Source organism: Odocoileus virginianus, unplaced genomic scaffold (genome assembly GCF_023699985.2).
Source record: "Odocoileus virginianus isolate 20LAN1187 ecotype Illinois unplaced genomic scaffold, Ovbor_1.2 Unplaced_Scaffold_22, whole genome shotgun sequence".
NCBI lineage: Eukaryota > Metazoa > Chordata > Mammalia > Artiodactyla > Cervidae > Odocoileus > Odocoileus virginianus.
Genome location: NW_027224284.1, coordinates 563557 through 584000, shown reverse-complemented (window position 1 = coordinate 584000; position 20444 = coordinate 563557). Strand labels below are relative to the sequence as shown.

The 20444-nt window shown below is 42.4% G+C and overlaps 1 protein-coding gene across 2 annotated transcripts; it reads right to left on the bottom strand.

Moving 5' to 3' along the window:
- Window positions 1-3694: 3694 nt before the first annotated feature.
- Window positions 3695-20239, bottom strand: PLP1 (proteolipid protein 1). Of its 2 annotated transcripts, none has more exons than XM_020912234.2 (7): window positions 20087-20239; window positions 10931-11117; window positions 9253-9409; window positions 7904-8072; window positions 7382-7455; window positions 6580-6645; window positions 3695-5314 (listed from the first exon to the last, which is right to left on the bottom strand). In XM_020912234.2, exons 1-7 carry the CDS (start codon window positions 20088-20090, stop codon window positions 5243-5245), a joined length of 729 nt encoding a protein of 242 aa, XP_020767893.1. In that variant the 5' UTR covers window positions 20091-20239; the 3' UTR covers window positions 3695-5242. The 2 variants fall into 2 exon arrangements, with proteins under 2 accessions (XP_020767893.1, XP_020767892.1); XM_020912233.2 differs by having other exon boundaries at window positions 9148-9409; window positions 20087-20238.
- Between the last annotated feature and the right edge of the window lie 205 nt (window positions 20240-20444).

The following is a 20444-nucleotide window of genomic DNA, read 5'->3' as shown; positions in this document are numbered from 1 at the left end:
ATGGACATGAGTTTGAGCAAACTCCCTGGGAGACAGTGAAGGACGAGGAAGCCTGGTGTGCTGCAGTCCATGGGGTCGCAGAGTGAGACACGACTTAGAGACTGAACAACAACTTATATAAAATATCACTGTACTTCAACTATACTTTTAAAATTTTTTAAAGAACTTAATCAGAAAAAAATATTTTTAAAAATTTGAGCCACCTATAAATTTTCAAGTGTCAACTCTCATAACTGTCAGAACCCAGCTTTGTTATTTTTCCCTTTTCATGTTTGAAAGTTAGACCTTCACATAATAGATTGGAGTATCAATTAATATAGTTCCTTCAGAGCCCAGAGCTGGAGGCTTACTGTTTATGTTGATGGACAATACATTAGAAATGCATTTAATATTTTTTGACCCTAATACCATAGTATGCTGGCCTCTTTCTCTAGACACAGACTCATATGCCTCCGTCTTCATTTACTTGACTCTGTTTCTCAAAGGACTGTACAAGTTTCTCTTCCCCACCTTTTCTGTCTCAGGATGTTACTCTCACTCTTTACCACACTTCTTGTCTCCCTCCTTAATTTTTTTTTTCTTTAGTTGAGTTCTCTGAGGGCAGAGACTGTGTTTGTTTTAGTCACAGCTCTATTACCAGCAGCTAGCATGACACATGGCACAGAGAATTCGTTGAACAAGTATTTGTCAAAGTTTTTAACCATGTTAAGTTTGGATTTCCTTTGATTATTTCGTTGTGTGGAAAATGCTCATTACTTTTTCTTAATTTTCTTTCCTTTGGAATAAAGTTGATCAATACAAGGAGTTCCAGAGCTGTAACACATAGACACCAAACTTTCCAGGACAATAAAATTGGGAAAAGTACGTTGCTTGTTTCAAATTGGACAAGGAAAATCTTCCCAGTTTATAGATATTGACTTGAATTCCTTACCTGTTTATTTATGTAGGAAAAGGCCAAGTATTGATTTTTTAATGTAAGAATGGCTATTTATTCCCTCTGTTACTTAATATTCATCAAGCTAGACATGAATGTCAAAATAGACACACTGTCTGTGCTCTCAATATGAAAAATCAAAGAGAAAAGTATCTTGTGTCTCATATTACCTATGCATGGCTTCTCAGATTTAGCCTGGAAAGAAAAAAAGTCAGGCAGAACAGCCTGTGTTTATGTAAATTCTGATCTGTGTGCCCTCTGACTCCCCAGATGACTGAGTGGGTGGAAGCATGCACACTCATTGTGACAGTGTGTGCATGAATACTGTCATATGTAAGGCCAGGAGCAGAGTGACATAGAGAGCAAGTCACAAGTTGTCAGGACTCTAAATTGAAGTTTTGTTTTTATCAGGGCCCAAAAAAACCAGAGCCACATGAAGTCATGGCCCTTAACCACGACCTCTCCCACATACTGAGAGGAGAATTCAGATGCCCACTGCAGTCAGCCAATCAGACTGCTTCTTGCATGCTCCCTGCCTCCACTCTGCTCCACCCTGGGAGATTTCTCCACTATGTTGAAGCTGAGTGAGATCTTTGAGATCGTATCTTTACCCCCTTTAAATCCACATCATCCCCAAACCTGAAATTTCTAGGATTTAGCATGAAGCTTATAAAGGCCCAATTAATATTTGTAGACTGAATTAGTGAATGAATGAATGTTGCTCCTGGCCAAACCCACAGCTTCCACACCCTGCATAACTGCACTCAGTACTGACCCTGGAGATGCGAAAAGCAACACAGTTGACGCTGTAAGAAAATGTTTCTTGTTTATACTGCTGCATCTTGATCTTTGGCTGATCTAGGTACAAAGAGAACTCTTTCAGTTCAGAGAAAGGAGGTTTATGGTGTGTGGGAGAGCTAAGAACAATGCACTCAATTGATAGACTGGATGTGCTCTCAGCTTCTGAGAGCCTGAAAAACTCGATCTATAGATGGGTCCCAGAGGGCAGAGCCAAATAAGGGCAGATGGAAAACACAGCTTTCTTGGTAACTGGCTTTCCGCTGTTCTGAGGCAAAAATACATTCACTCTATAGCACCCTGAATCAGTTTTCCAAAATATGGTGCTCTGTCCTTGTTTGCCAGTGTCTAAAAATAATTCCTTGTCATATTTTTATTCTTTTTGTCTTAAAGTCATCCAACCAGCCTTGCTTGCAGAATATTAATTGCAGTGAAGCAGAAACCAGAAGATTACATTGAAACTACTTTTGTACAGAGCTCCTTAACTGATGAATATCTTGCTGCCCCCAAGCTAGACTCTCTTTTCTCTCTGATGATGCTCCTTGCTATCTCTTTAGGCTGGTCATTAGAGTGCCAAATTCTAGCCTAGGGTTGTGACAGGGATTGAATGCTATGTCCTAAGTGGGCTAGTGGGTGGGCCATTGGGATAGCATGTGCTACTAATTAACTTAATACTGCCCTGCCACAGATTGCTTAAATTTACATTGTCTTTACTATATCTGTTCTGCCCATATATTAAACCTTTCATCCAGTACTTCTCATAAAAAACTAAGCATTATTCATGCATGAAGCACTAAGCGTTCATTATTGGAATATACAAACAATTCAAAGAAAAGTTAACAATAACTGAATCCTATACACACCAGGGCTGGGGCACTATTGTTACATAAAAGTGAAAGTCATTCAGTCATGTCCAACTCTTTGCGACTCCCAAGGACTATACAGTTCCATGGAACTCTCCAGGCCAGAGTACTGGAGTGGGTAGCCTTTCCCTTCTACAGGGGATCTTCCCAACCCAGGAATCAAATCCAGGTCTCGCACACTGCAGGTGGAATCTTTACCAGCTGAGCCACAAGGGAAGCCCATTGTCATATTAAAGAAGTAACCATATTTGACTCTGAATTTGTAGAACATTCTGAAACCGATTTCTAAGTGAAAAGAAACCCTCAAATGCAATGAATTAGTATCAAGACCTGAGTTGAGTGCTAGTCCAAGTCCAGATATATACTGGTTATTTGTGGTAATTTACCTTGCCTCTATTTCTTAGTGTCTCCAACTATAAAAACAGAAGTGATTTATTTACTCTTTATTTCAGAAAATTGTTGTGAGAATGACTTGGGATGACCTGAAAAATAAATGAGGTCCTTGAACTAAGCACAATAAAGGTACAATTAGTTGAACTGCTATTGTGGGGTCAAACAGAACAATTCAATTAAAAGACACAGTTGTTTGATTGAGAACATTCTTAATTTTATTTTCTTTAATTTTATAAAATACATTTTGTAAGATAAGTTTCTAAAAGTTTATCCTTTATGTGTGTTAAAATTGAAATTCTATATCATAAATGAAGGAAACACTTTCAGTTGATTAACTCTCTTTGTATGTGTATATGTGTGTATGTATACATAGAAAGTTTTCAGGGAAGGGTTGGTTATTTGTTATATTATTAAATCAAAACAAAACACAAGGTATGGATTACTTCACTTTCCTTGATCTTGATTGGTTTCTTACAGAACCTTTTCCATCTCCTCCCTATATGCAGCCTGAAAGCTTATTTTGTATACTTTGCTGAAAACAAATATCAAGTGTTTTTTGTTTTTTTTTTTTTTTTGGTAATGATTTTACATCTCCTTAAACGTTGTTGAAACCACTTTGGGGGAGAAAACAAAACCACTCTTTATATCAAAAGAGCCGCCTACAGTCATACCCGTAAAATCTTTCCCTTAATAGAGACCAATCAGCTTTTTGTTTTTTTACCCAACATTAAAACCCAAACAGAGAAAGGGAAGACTGAAACCTGGGAGCTATTTGGGTTTCAAACTCTTTCCCCCTTTCCTTTTCCATGGAACCTTACCAACAGAATAGCTAATGGCTGGTGCATTTGGTTATGTGATCTGCACCAGGAGAGAATAACCTGTATGTTAAAATTGACTTTTTAACACACCAAGGTAATATTACTAAATCAAATTATTTCCCACCACCTAGAAAGGACATTCAGATAGGTTACTCAAATTGAGATTCAAATTCACCAAATCTGTTTCTACAAAGAATGGAATCATTGGTCAAAAATCCCAATAGATGCAAGAACTAGCCAATTTTACATATCATTTGTGTTGTTTAATGTCCAATTTTCATTTGTTAGAGAATCATAATCAAATAATCATTCTCCAGACCTTTCTGGTACAACCCCAACAAGTGATAGACAAGCTGTAAAATATGAAATGTGCATCATTCTGAAACAAATCAAGATCTTCAAATCACCTGCTATGACTGAATGGCTAATACCCCATGAAAAGAGCACCATTGTGAAGATATGACAGAGGCCAAGGTACACAACTAATTAACAGAACAAAGACATGCTATCCAAAGAGTTATCTATCCTGTGTCTACCAGAGGGCTGGCCCAGTTTACACCGTTAGCCACTAGCGACTGCTGCTCCTTAGGCCAGTCTTTTTTCCATATGAACTAGTTTCTCTCTATCCTCAGCTCCTTGGAAACCACAGGGTTGTCATGGTAGCTGTTATCAAGGAGAAGGGAGTAAGAAGATGCTGACTACACCCTGTTTCTCTTCTCTAACGAGGTATAAGGCCAAGCGCCCCCTTTGTCTACACAAACGCTATGCTCCCTTATGCTATAAGTAAGGTTGGCTGAGTTAGGGCTTAAATAGTCTATCGCCATCAGGGTCAGTGCTCTCTTTCTATGGCCGAAAGATCCTTGCTTTGACCCCCTTCTCCCAGCTGCAATAGGTAGATTTGGGCAAATGCTCTTATTGTTTTGCTGGCATTCTTTTTTTTTCTTCTCTCTTCAGTGGTACTAGGGAGACTGGAGTGAGTTCTCGGTTTTGTACACCAAAGAGAATATATTTGGCTCCCAAGATGCAACGGGGACAGGTGCCTCCCTTCTCTCTACCTGAACATCTTTCTTTCCACTTTGTTTTCATCAGTGGAAGTGCCCTTTGAGAAGAAAACACTTCCTGGTCCTCAGGAGATGCTTGAAAATTGAATGAGAGCCTCCATTTCTTTGTGACTTGCAGTTGGGGTGTCACCATCTTTAAGAATTTCCCATTTCTAGCAGGAACCAGCTATGAAGCAAAATGACTAAAAGAGGTACGTAAGAGGGGAGAATCCGCAGAGACATTAATCACCGTGAGACTCTCCTTTCTTGTTATACTCGTCAAGTAAGAAGAGGGCCAGTCAGTGGCAAAGGCAAAGAGTTAACATGAGAGATGCAGCACTGTAGGCTGTGTGGTTAGAGCCTCGCTATTAGAGAAAGGGAAATTTCTACAGGAGATCAGAACTTGGTGCCTCGGCCCATGAGTTTCAGGACGGCAAAGTTGTAAGTGGCAGCAATCATGAAGGTGAGCTGTAGGGAAGAGAAGAGAGAAGACCAGTGAGAGTAGAAAAGGCAGCTCGCTCTCTCTTCCAATCCTTTTGGGAATGAGGAAGGGTAGAAATAAAATCACAGGTAAATAAAGAAAAAAATATTCTACACAAAGGAGTACATTCAAGCTTTTGCCCTGTATACTTGACTAGAAGTCCTCCATGAGACAGGCCCAGAGAATCAACTCAACAAAGACTTTTTCCACACCTCTGCTCTGTCCAGCACTGAGTTTTCCTCAGGGAAGTGAACACTACCTGGGCTCTGCCATCATCTTATCTGTATGTCTGAGTGACCTAGAGTTCCTGTAGAGGCATAGCCCCACTGTGCAGCACAACCTTCTCCCACTTAATACAGCCATTTATTTCACAAGATGAAGAACAACTCAACTCTGGAGAAAACACTCAGCAGTGGGAGTCAGGAGTGCTGCAAGCTGATCGTGGGCAGATCAACACTTATTCATACCCCGTGTTCTTAATAATGAAGGCGCGACATTGACACTGTGCCATAACACCATCAATAATAACAATTCTAATAATCTTAAGAGGTCCTTCCAGTATTTTCAGGAGAGCAACTAAATCCCTTGGAAGGCATCCAAGATGGATTCCTATTTATGGTATATAGAATTCCAGGTTATAAAAAATCATGTTTAGTAAGGTTTCAGTGTTCTTGTCACTGATTTGACTAGGAAGTGTTAAGAATTAATGATAATTTCTGACTGCAAAGCACTTGGCAATGTTACATGCTTTGTAAATGCTACATATTATTATTCTTTTTTAAATTATGTATGTATGTATGTATTTGGCTGTGCCAGGTCTTAGTTGCAGTACATGGATCTTCAATCTTTGTTGCAGCATGTGGAGTCTTTAGTTGTGACATGCAAACTCTTAGTTGTGGCATGTGGATCTAGTTCCCTGATCAGGGATCAAACCCAGGCTCCCTTGTGTTGGGAGCTCAGAGTCTTAGCCACTGAACCACCAGGGAGTCCCAATATCTTACTTCTTGACCATGAATCTCTTTCCTCCTCTTCCTTCACATCATTTTGCTTGTTCCTATCTCATTTTTGGAAATTTTCTGCCTTGCCATCCCAAAGTAGAAGGACATAGTCTTTATACTCTGCTGTCTCTGCCCAGGAGTTCCTCTCCAGCACTTCAAGTTTAGAAGGAATTTATCTGTTTACCTTTCGGTATAGCTATCCCCAAGCTATCCCAGGACCATTTATTTGCCAAGATCATTCAAAGACAACTCACCAGGGAAACCAGTGTGGCTGCAGCCCCCACAAATGCAGCAATAAACAGATGGAAGGTCATTTGGAACTGTAAAAAAATGCAGAAGAACTGGGTCTTGCAACAGCAAAAATAAGCTGTGCTAAAGATTGTGAAGCGCAACTTTCAGAAGGTGTTGATATTTTTTGTGTGTGTTAATTTGGCATCTCTAGCTAACTTGTCACATCCCAAAGTATAGGCCTCCCATTCTCCCGTGTACCCATAGCACCCAGAACACAGAATACTCATAAAATAGTATAGTCCTCCCAAATAATCAACTGGTTCCCCACGGTTGTGCCTGGGATCCCAAAACATTTTGCTTTCAAAGAAATAGTTTACTGCTTTCTTCCTTCCTTTTATTCCCCTGCTGCATTTGTGCATAAGATCCATTTTCAATACAGTGTTTTCCTTTTTCAAACGTACTTTCTTTTTAAATGAGACTGAGAAGTTCCAAACGAAATGTGTGTTAAAACTCATTTCCTTGATAACGTTTTTAAGAATAAAAATGTTCACTTGGGGGATTTTCCCATTAAGCTCTATCTTTACCTAAAGCTAAAAATTTCTCTTTTAAGAGAGGAAGCCTTAGAATGGAAGGTTTTCTCTGCTGTTTTTAGGAAACTAGATATTTTACCATGTATACACTCACTGGCTTAGGTGATATTTCATAGAAGGCAATCTGCTAACTCAAAACCCAGCAAAGAGAAACTGTAGTCCTTAAAATCCAAGATGGATAGAAATGTTACAATTTGCACCATTTCATTGTAAAATAACCCAATGGTTCACTCACCTCAGCTGTTTTGCAGATGGACAGAAGGTTGGAGCCACACACCTTGCCAGGGAAAGCATTCCATGGGAGAACACCTAAGTAAGAGACAAATCTCACAAGGTAAGCTTCACAGAGCTTTGGGGTTACCTGGAGAACTTCTTCCATCTTTAATCATCCTGGCTGAAAAATTGGGTCCTACTAATTATCAGGATTTTCTTTTCCAAAGATTTACTCAAAAAATAGAAGGTGGTATTGAACAGTTGCAAAATTTTCTGTTTCTTATTGAAATGAGCTGCTTCTGGTTTCAGAACAGCAGTCAACTAACAGAGAGCAGTGCAAACAGCCAAGAAAACTCCCACTACTTCCAACAAGTTCCCTTTTCAGGGAAGAAATCTCTCTGGTTTCAGTGGAGAGGGATTAATGAACTAAGATTCAAGCATCCATACTTCTTATTTCTCCCCATAATTACCACCCTCCTTAGCCTAAGAACCAAATATATCATGCTTCTATAGGGAGTAGGAGAGCCAAGCCACCCTAACTCACCATACATTCTGGCATCAGCACAGAGAGTGCCTATACTTGCAGAGGTCTTGCTGGGGGCGGCAATAGACTGGCAGGTGGTCCAGGTGTTGAAGTAAATGTATACAGGCACAGCAGAGCAGGCAAACACCAGGAGCCACACAACGGTCAGGGCATAGGTAATGCCCACAAACTAAAACAATTGACATGGAGTGGTTAGAAATCAGTGTCAACCTGCAGGCATTGAAATGTAAACAAAGAGATCCTGGAATGGCATGTGCCAGACATGAAACCAGATTTCAGGGATCTCCGCCAAATGAAATTAGTAAGTGGGGCGCCTCTGCCAAATGCCATTGGCAGTATCTTATCTACTAGAGAATTGGCCCCAAGTAATAACGGGGAGGGGGAGAATGGGTGGGGGTTGGAGTGAGGAGGACCCCTGGGTTAGAAAGGCTTTGGGAGATTGTTTGGACAGATAAGGTGTGAAGAAATCAAAAGAGATCTTGAAAGAAAGTCGTGCCATTTAAATGCCTTAGGCTGAGCTTAGAAAATATCCCTTGTCAAAGGACTTTGGATCCCTAGTTATTGAATAAAGCCAATAAAAGATTTCAATTTCCAATCCAAAAACCTTTCTAAGCCAACTGCTAGCCACAGAAGACAACAACACAACCCCCAGATGTTCAGCCCCCAAATGGTCTTTAACTCTAGAGGCTGGAAACCAATCTGTGCCTCACTAGAAGCATAATAGCCCTCTGACACATAAGGCCTTAAATACAGGTCTATGCTAGTTCCCTCTGGGACCTTCAACAATGTAGGATCCCAGAATAGTATTGATTCCATCTCGGAGTCAATTACTTAATTTCTATGATCCACCCTTCCTCTCAGATCAGGAACCTACATCTCAATCCACTGAGTAGCATTTTAAATTCTTAGGCAGTCAGATCTACTCTTGCTGTGGTCCCAGCTAGGAGGGGATCAAAAAGCTACCAGTAGATGGCTTAGAAATGGTCTGATTGTATGAAGCACCCCACAGAACTCAGGCTTTCCCTTTTGAGATGAAATTTTTCTAGGGACCGTTTGAAAAGTGAGGCTAAGCCAGCTGGGCACCACGTTCTTCCTGACCTTCTCATTTGGCCATAGCCATCAGGTCCTCACTCAGAAGCCAGGCCCCTAGAAAGGACCCAGCCTTGGGTGGGGATGAGGCCACAGACTCATACCCAGTTGTCCCCCACCCCTTGTTATTGCCACAAAATCCTGAGGATGATCACCTTGTCGGGATGTCCTAGCCATTTTCCCAAACAATGACACACCCGCTCCAAAGAATGAGCTTGATGTTGGCCTCTGGAACCCCTCCCCTTCTGGCCCCCTGTTACCGTTGCACTCAAGCCCTTGCCGCAGATGGTGGTCTTGTAGTCGCCAAAGATCTGCCTGACTGCACCGGTGGTGTAGAAGCCCTCGGCCAGCAGGAGGGCCCCATAAAGGAAGAAGAAAGAGGCAGTTCCATAGATGACATACTGAAAAGCATGGATCCTGTGTTAACAGATAACACAAAGCCAGAAAATCTTATGCATGGAGGACCCGGTTCCCTTGCTGCATAAGTCAGTTGGACTCTTGAGTAAGCTCCTAGACAAAGCTAGGGATGCTTTAGGGGAATCACTAGGTTCTTCCTCTAGGCTTCTACCTTGTACTTATTGAAGTAACTGGAGAAGGGAATGACAACCCACTCCAGTATTCTTGCCTGGAGAATCCCATGGACAGAGGAACCTGGTGGGCTACAGTCCACAGGGTCACAAAGAGTTGGACACGACTGAGCAACTAACACTTTTTGAAGTTAAAGAAGATGCTCCTCCCCCATATTTGGCTTACCCTGTGACCTGAAGAACTGAGGCCCTACTTTACTTGACCTGACTCTTCAGAGATGCTCCCTCAGAGGAGAGAGGAGAGAGGAGCTAAGTAAGAAGGAAGATGGATGAAGGAAGTAGAGCCTAACTTGCTCTAGAAACAGGAGAGGCTTAGTATTGGGCCAGAGCACACTCAAATGGTGTGGTGAAACGAGAGCAGCAGCCCCACTCTGTCCAATCAGTGTGCCTCCCGTGAATTTTCTATATGGACCACTGCAGAGGCTCCAACTCAGTCCACGTTAACCCTACCTAGCAGAATTGAGAACATGTGAGACAAAGCAAGGGCAGGGGTGGGGTGGGTGTGGTTAGGAGTGAGGTGGCAGGCAGGCAGACCTCCTCCCCTGAATGTGGCACTTCCTCTTCATTTAGGGCTTCAGATGTACTATAGGTGGGATCTGCACACATAGCAATGTGTGTATGTGGAATCTAGAAAAAATGGTACAGATGAACCTATTTGTAGGGCAGGAATAGAGACATAGAATGTAGAGAACAGATGTGTGGACATGGAGTGGGGGGGAGGGATGGATAAATTGAGAGATTGGGATTGACATATATATACACTGTGTGTGTGCTAAGTCGCTTCAGTCATGTCCAACTCTTTGCAACCCTATGGACCATAGCCCGCCAGGCTCCTCTGTCCATGGGGATTCTCTAGGCAAGAATACTGAAGTGGCTGGCCACACCCTCCTCCAGGGGACCTTCCCAACCCAAGACTTTCCCAACCAAGAACCTTGGCAGGCAGGTTCTTTACCACTAACACCACCTGGGAAGCCCCGTATATATTCACTTTCACTATATATACACTACCATGTGTAAAATAGATAGCTAGTGGGAAGGTGCTTTATTAGCACAGAGAGCTCACTTTTGTGTTCTATGATGACCTAGATGGGTAGGATGGCAGGGGAGGGTAAGATGGAGGTCCAAGAGGGAGGGGATATGTGTATACATATAGCTGATTCACTTTGTTGTACAGCAGAAACTAACACAACATTGTAAAGCAACTATATCCCAATAAAAATGTTTTTTAAAAAAGAAGGAAGACCCAGGAATTCTATCTGGCTCCACACCAATCCCCTACTAGTCACTAAGGTACTGATGAGTTTCATGTCTCTAAGATAGACAGGATTGGTAGGGGAGAGTAGGTACTTACACATTGATAAGATACTCATAGTCCTGGTAGTTTTTGGAGAAATACGTCTCAATTAGCTTTTCTGTACCAGTGAGTGCTTCATGTCCACAGCCACAGAATAGTGCCACCCCAAAGAAACACAATCCAGTGGCCACCAGGGAAGCAAAGGGGGCCCCTACGAGACATCTCGCACAGCACTCTAACAAGCCTGAAGAAAAAGGAGGGCAAACAGTCAGGGATGTACAATGCATAGCTCATCACTCATCTCCCTCTGCCAGCCCAACCAGGCCCTGTGCTCACATGCATGGATGCAGGATTGGAGGAGGGGTCACCTCAGAGACAAAAGCAAGAGAGTCTAGAACCTCAGAATTTTGGAATGTGAGACTGACTCCCCCAAACTATATTTTGTTCCATTCTTAAAGATAAATCCTTACCTCGAATTCCCAAAATGTCCATGAGTTTTTGAATAATCAGTATTCAAGTAGGCCACTAGAAAGATGATGCTCTCATTCCCTCCTTTCTTATCTTTCTGATTTGTTTGTTTTCACCATTTATCAACTTTTATGGAGTACTTACTGTGTGCCCAGCATTGTGCTAGGTGTCATGTAGAGTGTGAACATATAAAAGACGTAGACACTGCCATGGGGACATTTTTGTCTATGGAGGATAATGAGCTAGGTAGATCTGATATTTTCAACCAACAGTTTCAGGCAGCCTAGTAAATGACTACAAAGTGTAAATGCCCTTCAAATTTCATAGAAATATTGATATTGCCAGACAAGAGCTGACCCTTAAAGAGCATTTCCGGTGGGAAAACTCTGAAATTGCATGTTCCTGGGTATTTCTGAATGTTGTATTTGCAGCACAGAATGCTTGATTCTTCTTAGTCTGGATGTCTGGAGAGCAGTCCAAAGAAAGGAGGAAACTGGCAGAGGACAGGAGAGGTTCATGGGAGGATGACTATTATTCACAGTAGTAAACATACAAGCTAAATGATGTGGGGACACTTTGCATAGCTGACTTGTCCCCCTATGCTACAGTTTGGCCAATGTCCCCACCCTTAGTCCTACCCTGGAGTTCTGTCAAAACAACTACAAAGAGATGTTATACAGAGCCAACAAAGCATGAAATGTCTTTCTGACATGACAAAACACACTAGGGCCTGGGAATACAGCTGTCTTAAAATGCTGAGACTCTGAAATTCCCCAGATCTGGTACCCCAGGCCCCATGCAAGTGTTGCTGAGAAACAGGAAGGGCACGTAAGAAGTCACAGGTTCTGAGAGTAGCTGTGTCCCAAGTACAAGTCTTGAGCTCTAAGGTGTCATGTGTAGTGAAACAACAAATGTTTCATCCATCCAGTAGATGATGGAGAAAGGCATCTTCTAGCCTCTTGGCCAAAACCCCAAAAGGTTAAAGAAATGAAAATCTTCAGAAAATAAATTATATATACACTAATTTTATCCATCTATTCACATATCATATAGATATGGTATATGAATTATTTTTGCATATATTATATGCATTGTTGCTGTTCAGTCACTCAGTCATATTTGACTCTTTGTGACCCCATGGACTGCAGCATGCCAGGCTTCCCTGTCCTTCACTATCTCCCAGAGTTTGCTCAGACTCATGTCCATTGAGTTGATGATGCCATCCAACCATCTCATCCTCTTCCTTCTGCCCTCAATCTTTTCCAGCATCAGGGTCTTTTCCAATGAGTCAGCTCTTCACATCAAGTGGCCAAAGTATTGGAGCTTCAGCATCAGTTCTTCCAATGACTATTCAGGGTTGATATACTATATGCATATATAAATTATTTGTGTGCATACACACACACACAAATAAATAGCAAATGTGTCAAGAAGCTGCTATTTTGGAAAAGCATGCTGAAACTCCTTACACAAATAAAACGCGTTGTATTCACTTTTAGATTTGGACTTTACCCAAAGCTCATTTTTTTTTTTAATGCCAGGGACCAGGGGAATCTTTTGCCTGACTCTCTTAATACTATTACAGTGCTTGACCATCTGGTGATGTGCCTGAACTATGTCCATGTGAACAGATTCTGAAGGATCAAATTATCTCTATCGTGAGAAAGCTGAGGTAGAGGCATTTGTCTCTGTTCTCAGGGCCACAGTGTGAGTGAGTCCTCTGTCCCACTGTCCCCTAAAATGATAGCCCTTCCTTGGTTCTCAAAGAGCCTCTTCCTCAATATTCTTGTGTGTCACCCCAGAGATGAGGCATAGAAGCCCAAGCCAAGCAAAATAAGTAGCTAACATTTGAAGCAGAACTGCATTTGCTCCCTTCTCTAAGAACTGAAGGCCTACTGTCAGAAAACTTGGCCGCTCTGGGAAGCAATCAGTTTGTAACTGTGCTGCTCTAAGTGAAGGCAGAGTTTACCTAGTATGAATTGTGCTTGGTAAGAGTGCCTCATTAAATACTGGCACATGGGGTGTGAGTGTGTGTTGTGTGTGTGTGTGTGTGTTCCCACATGCACACACTTGTGCCAGAGTGGGGGCACATGCATGAATGCAAACATGCACATAAATGCATGTATAAGCCAGAGAGAAAAACAGCACTTGAAATTGATTATTGTTCTCAGGAAACATTCAGATATGGATCTTCCTCTTTCTTTTATTTTTTGATCACGATTTTTTTTCCATTTATTTTTATTAGTTGGAGGCTAATTACTTTATAATGTTGTAGTGGGTTTTGTCATACATTGACATGAATCAGCCATGGATTTACATGTGTTCCCCATCCCGATCCCCCCTCCCACCTCCCTCTCCACCCGATCCCTCTGGATCTTCCCAGTGCACCAGCCCTGAGCACTTGTCTCATGCATCCAACCTGGGCTGATGATCTGTTTCACCCTAGATAATATACATGTTTCAATGCTGTTCTCTTGAAACATCTCACCCTCGCCTTCTCCCATATGGTAACGATAACCCTATATGCTAATCTTCCTCTTTATTAACAGGTCAAGATACTAGATGCATCTTGTAAGTCAAGAAAAGGAGCTTGGAAATAAACAGTGCTGCCATTTTCCTTCTCTGCCTATCCAAATCTTCCCCACCCCCAAACTCTTAGAATCTTCTAGTAAAGAAAGTCTCTGAAGCCTGGGGGTGGAGGGAGGGGAAGGTGCATGACCCCACTGTTCCCTCTCTCCCCAGCACAGGGTCACGGCTTGGACAGAACCCTCCATAGCTCCCCTGGACAAAGAAGCCTTGTTTTTTCCCTGAGATCTCAGGAACCTCATTTGTATTCTGCAGGGGCCTCCAGGCCTGGGGGTGGGAAGGGGGTCAGACCCAGGGAACAATGGAAGAACTGTTTGTTTAGCCCAGAGTAAGGAGAACCAGCCTCCCTAGCAAGTGACCATCCTGTGCCCACTGACTCATCCCACCTTTTTTATCCTGGAAAGGGCTAAAATGGTGGTGCAGGTGAGATCAGGAATGAAAAAACTTGAACTCTTGCTAACGAAACAGAATTCCACTCTAAGTTTCAGCTGATGCCCCCTCCAGGGTTGTAAAGACCAGGAGGGAAAGCTTTGTTAGTCTATATGATCCCTGTATCATCCAAATAATCAGAGAGTATCATATATAGTGTTCTTACTGGGTGATAAAGTGCTCAGCCTTGGGAGCAACTCTGAATCATCCACTGATATTCTTTCTTCTTCAATCCATTTTTCCTCCATTTTCTTAGAGCTCAAATAACTTAGCACCCCCTTTTCTGCTCTACTGTCACTCAAAGCAAGGTACAAGAAGGACCTAGGCTTTAATAAGTCTCTAACATGGAGTTGAAATTAAATGGCCCTGAGTATATCTATCACTCTTCAGCTATAAATAGTTCAATAATATCAGCATAAGATGTCCATCTCTTCACATTGAAATGAAATGTTTGTTCTGGGGGCATTTAAGTTCAGTGGAAGTGAAGAATCTCCACCAGTCAGCCCAGGCAAAAAATCAAATTTTGGATTCCAACTGGGAAAAACTCAGAACGTGCAATAAATCGTGTCTTCAAAGGAGTTTAAAATCAAAATATTCTGAGAAATGTTCATTGGGTTCCCTTTGATTTGGGGTTGTGTGAACAATAACCTAAAGCCAAAGGTTCTCCATTTCAGAAGACTTTATGGTTGAAAAGGTACCGGTTTGATTCAGGAAGGCCATGAGGGATTCTGTAGAAGTTCCTTGGCCTCTCAAGAGGCATTCTTACATTTCTGGGCTAAGTATTGACTGCAACATTGTGGAGTTGGCAGAAAAGAACTATATAGCAATAATATTACCCAATGCAATCAAATTGAATTAAACCACCTGACTTTTTCTAAAGATTTTTATATAGATCATTTTTAAAGTCATTACTAAATTGGTTATAATATATTGCTTCTATTTTATGTTTTTTTGGAGATTTTGGCTCTTAGGGATGGGGGGGGGGATCTTAGCTCCCTGACCAGGGATTGAACCTGCACCCCCTGCATTGGAAGGCAAAGTCTTAACCACTGGACTGCCAGGGAAGTCCCTAAACCACCTGACTTTGATGAGAGATCATACAGAAAAATAATGACTTTCCCCAGGGTTTGCCTTTCCATTCATTGGATTCAGTACAATTATTAAGCATATGGCAATAACCTAGATGCTGTGGGAAACAAAAGGGAACTATAAGGCCCAGTCCCTTCCTTCAAAGACCTTTCAGTCTTGTTGAGGAGAACAAACATATCGGCAAATCAAAGACCAAAGCTACCTACAATTTAGTGTTTAAATGTGTATAACCAAGCCCTGTGGGCAAAATGTAAGCAAAGGGGAAATATTCTGTGTTAGCTAGATGTATCTGCAAACTCCCAAAACTAATCAATCTGTGATAGAACTTCAAATACTTCTCATTAATGCTCTTCACAGGAATCTGACAAGGATCAACAGGACTGTTGTGACTCTCGTCCAGATTTCTGTCTATCCAAGGTACTGGGTTGATCCTGATGCTGTCTCTTTAAGCAGGAGCCAAGGGCTCCCGAGCCCTCCCTCCTTTCCCATGCCCTGGGCATGCCTCAAGGACAAGCTCCATGATGGAAATTCAATTTGAATCTGGGAACCCATCAAAGGGAGGAAAGGAAGGTCTTTCATCAAAAGGGATGATAGAAAGAGACCAATTGTGCCTTGCACAAATCCCAGCTTGTCCCTTGAATCCAGCTGACAAAGGGAGAGATAGAAGAACCCTATACAATAAAGCTAAACAACAGGCAGGCTCATTGAGCGAAAAACTGGCCCCATCTCTCTAAGTCTCTAATCTGAGCTACAGTCTTACTCTCCTCCCAGAACCCACCCCTTAACCTCACCCCATGAACAGAGGCTCACTTGATCAGGACCTATCGCAGTTGACAGGGCCAAGATGCTAGAGCAGCCGTGACTGGTACCAGGAATGGATGGGGATGAATGGGTGAGTTCTAGGAGTAAAACAACAATCATCAGGAGGTGCCAGAGACAAAGACTTTTGCTTATGGCTTTATCCAGATCAGACAAAGCCCTGCTTATAATCTTGTCTTTCCTACATGAAATCATCACTTATACCATGTTCAAGTGCTGGAAAGGGGCTCTGTAGCCACTGGGGCATGAAAATCCAAGCTTGCTAGATAGTCAAGTCATGTAGACATAATTAAATAAAAATGAAGCTCAACCTCCTCTTTGAAAAGATATTATTATTACCATGGCAACAGCATCTGGACCACTTTGTTTCCTATATTCCCTACTCCTCCCCCAAACACACACACTCACACATGCACACATGCATGGGTGCACACATGCATTGATGTATGCCAACTTGTACCCAAACATTGGGAGGCTGGGGTGGAGACTGGATTGTTAAACTCTATCCCTGACATGTTGCCCTCACTTTGCCCACTTCTGGGAAAACAAAAGAGAAGCAACTGGTACTAAGCTGAGAGACAACAGTTTCCATACTTCATTTCTTAGCCCAGTCTCCCACCAATTCCTCCTCTTCCATTGGTTGCAGTGTAAAGCTGTTCTAGGGAACCTTGTTCTCTTCCTTGGGATGTCACTGACTCCTTTCCAGAGCCTGGCCTGGCAGAAAGCTCAGAGGCCAGTGCAGAGCTGAGTGATCACCTTTAAGACCATTGAGAATAACCAAGGGGTTTTCGATGAGAGTTTGACACTGGGCAGGCCCTGACAGTGGGAAGGGAAGGGAAAGCTACTCTGTTCACCTGCCAAGGCTGCTGTTATCTTTCCCAATCAGTTTACTGCCCTAACTTAATGTTTCCTGGACCTGAAGTTCTGTGGGCAAGGAGGGCATTTCTACTGTTGCTTTCTTTCAACACCAAGAACCCTGGGGACAGTTTTCAAGGCTTCAAGGTAACACACAACAAGGGAAAAAGATGCCATTGGCCTCTGCTTTATTGGGTTTGGAGACTGTATTTTCCCTCCTATTCATTTCTCAAGGGTTTCTTGGGTCTATTTACTATTCAGAGAGATTTGAGAGCACTTGTAGTTCTAGTCGTCAGGTTATTGAGTAAATTTCTGGCTTTCCTAGCAGAGAGCCAGGGCAAAAGGCCCTTGAATCAGAGCAGACCTTTTAATCTGCCTGGTTCTCATCTGGCTCTGCTGAGCCGAGGTAAGGAGTGGGGAAGGGTACATATGATCATTTTAGTCAGTGTCTCTAGGAAAAGTAAGTGAATGTGCTGGTTTTCATCTGCTTTCTTTTTAGCTCCTGGCACTCTTGCAGCCTTCTTGCCATCATGATGGGATTCAGTTAGTCTTCAAGCATTTAGTAAAAACCTGGACCCCTGCTTTGCCTCCACACTTTTTGCCTGGGCTGCACTCACACTGTGAGCCAACCAAAACTACACTGCTCAGCAAACAGCCACCTTTGGAGGGAAGCATCATAGTCTGGTTACCAGGGTAACAGCCACTGTTCTCAGACATCAGGCTTTGCAAGAGCCAATATTTTGCTGTTCGGTAATGGCATTGTGTTACTAAGCAGAGAATAATCAGCTACTGCTCTTTGGCTCTTTTCCAGTTCCATTGTTATCCAAAAGACTCATTTGGAACATCCCTCTCCCAAGTCAGGACAAGGTTTAGTGAACTCTTTAGTGAACCCTTGTAAACCTTTTGTGTGAACACTACAGAATTCCCTGTTCCTCCTCATTTCCGATCCTACTTGATTCCCCGTGGTGGAGGTAGTAAGCTTCCTATTCCTGGGGATGATTAAGAAGAAGCTGTAGGAACATTTGAGAAGGGAATCCTGCGCTGAGAATTAGCTCAGACAGCTTCTAAAGTTCCTTCCAGTTCAATCCAAGATCCTATGATATAATCTGTCCAGTGCAATAGTTAAACAGCAACACACTCCCTGTCAGAAGCAGTAGCAGTCCAGTACCTTGCTAGAGATGGTCTATTACTTAAAAAGTATTTGAAATATCAATACTTTGCTATTGCATAACTGAGAACATAATGGCTACTCTATCATGTGCACCTAGCCCAAGTATGGCTCACCCTCAGATTAAGAGATCCCATACACAGCTTTGACTGTTCCCTCATCTGCAATAATCTTCCCTGGAGGAAATCATCTAGCCTCTGTAACAGGAAACTGTCCCTATGGTCACCTGATTTTTCCTGCCTTTTTCTCATGGCTTTTACTCCCTAAGGAAGTAGTATTCAGCATCCTTCTTTACTCCCTCTCTGTTTTTGATTCACAACCTACCCAATCAGCTGCCCTGACTTCAGGTAAGGTTCTTGACATTATCTAGGACAGGAACAGAGTTCTTGCAATATTCACCTCTCATTTGGCCCCACTCGATTGGACAATTCTTACCCAAGTGCACAAAGTACATGCAAAGAAAGCTCAATCACTTCAGGAAGAATAAGAGACAGCCTGTACATGCATCATTGTATAATAATTAGTATTATTATTATTTACAGCTGTTATAGAGTTTGCCCATTTTCAAAGGACTCCCACATATTATTTTTTATTTTATAACCCTGAAAGTAGACAAAGCAATTATCATTATCCCTATTTTCCAGATGATGAAGTAATAATTCATAGCAACCTACCCAATGTCACTAAGTAGCAGATCTGGGATTCGAACCTCACTATGTTCACTTCTAGTCCAGTGCTCGTGCCTTCTTAATTATCCTGCCTGAATACATGCCTCAAGAGCTCTCTCAGTGTTTCAGGATGAAACAACCTAAAAACTGACACTAGCCTAATATAATTGAAAACCCATCTCCATAGATGTTTTTGGAATCTTCTGGGTAATACACTTGATGGTGAATACACAGGACAGTTGATTCTCATTTCATTTAGGACGCATTCAAGCTGTTGCTCTCATTTTGCCAAATGTGAGCAATGTCTACATGTTTCTGTGGCCTCCTGTATGAACAAAAATTCTTGTGCTCTGTACATCTTGCACTCAGTGTACACTACAAGAGACCAGACCATGTAGCTTCTCTCTACAGAGATGACCTTAGGACTCAATCAAGTCAGCAAAAGCCCTAAGGTCCCAGCAGCCTCCTTGTTACAGCAGGGATTTAGAATCTGAGTCACGCCCTCAGGAAGGCTAAGTCTGTAATATTTGCTAGATATGGTCACCCATATGTGTGCATGCATGTGCACACACACACAGCCCTACCCATATCTCTTCCTTATGGTAAAGCCATTAAGGACTTTATTTTCATTTCCTGAACTTGAGATCGGCCTCCTCAGCCATGACCAAACCTGAATCCATGTCACCCAACTTCATTCTGATGCCCCACAGGGTCCAAATTTTGTTTCAAGCAGCAGTCATTTGTACAGTTGAGAGCCAGCCAACATTAGTTGCCTCCAGCAGAACCAAGGATGTCAGCTGACCAGGCCATCACCAGTACATGGGGACCAGGGGAAAAGAGAAGGCAGAGGGAAGTAAGGGGGTAGGAGGACACATGACCACATCCAGCCCTCCAGACACTCTCTCCAAGGACCTGTGGGACTCTCCATGTGCTGCTGGAGTTCTTTGGCAATAAAGCATCATTATCAGTACAGCAGAGAAGGAGTTAATCTAATTGCATGCTACGGAATGAAAAATAAAACAAGTGCCAGAACACAATTCATTTCAACCATTAGAAACTCCGAACTCCAAAGTTCTTGCAAATTCCTATGCTCTGGCTTGAATCTTCCAATCTAAAGTTTTTGAAACTCACCCATGTCTTTGGGACTCTGACTCCAATGGTAGCCGGCTGGCTAGTCTGTTTGTTGAGCTGGAAGGATCCTGGTCTCTCCAGTCTCCTTCTTCAGTCCTTTACTTTTTCTCTCTGAGTATCTTTGTCCTCTTCTCCTGCAATGAAAAGGGCTTTCTGATTGACAGCCAACCCCCTTAAAGGGACAGACCCACTTTCCTCCTCCTCTCCTCCTCCCCTTCTCCTCCCCTTGTCCCCACCTCCTCAGGATACTCCCTTCTCTAAGACCTCCATCTTCTCTTTCTGCTTTTCAGTGCCAATTGTCTCTTTTTCTTTTTTTCTTCTCCCCCCACCCCCCACCAAGGCTTGCCTATGTGGAATT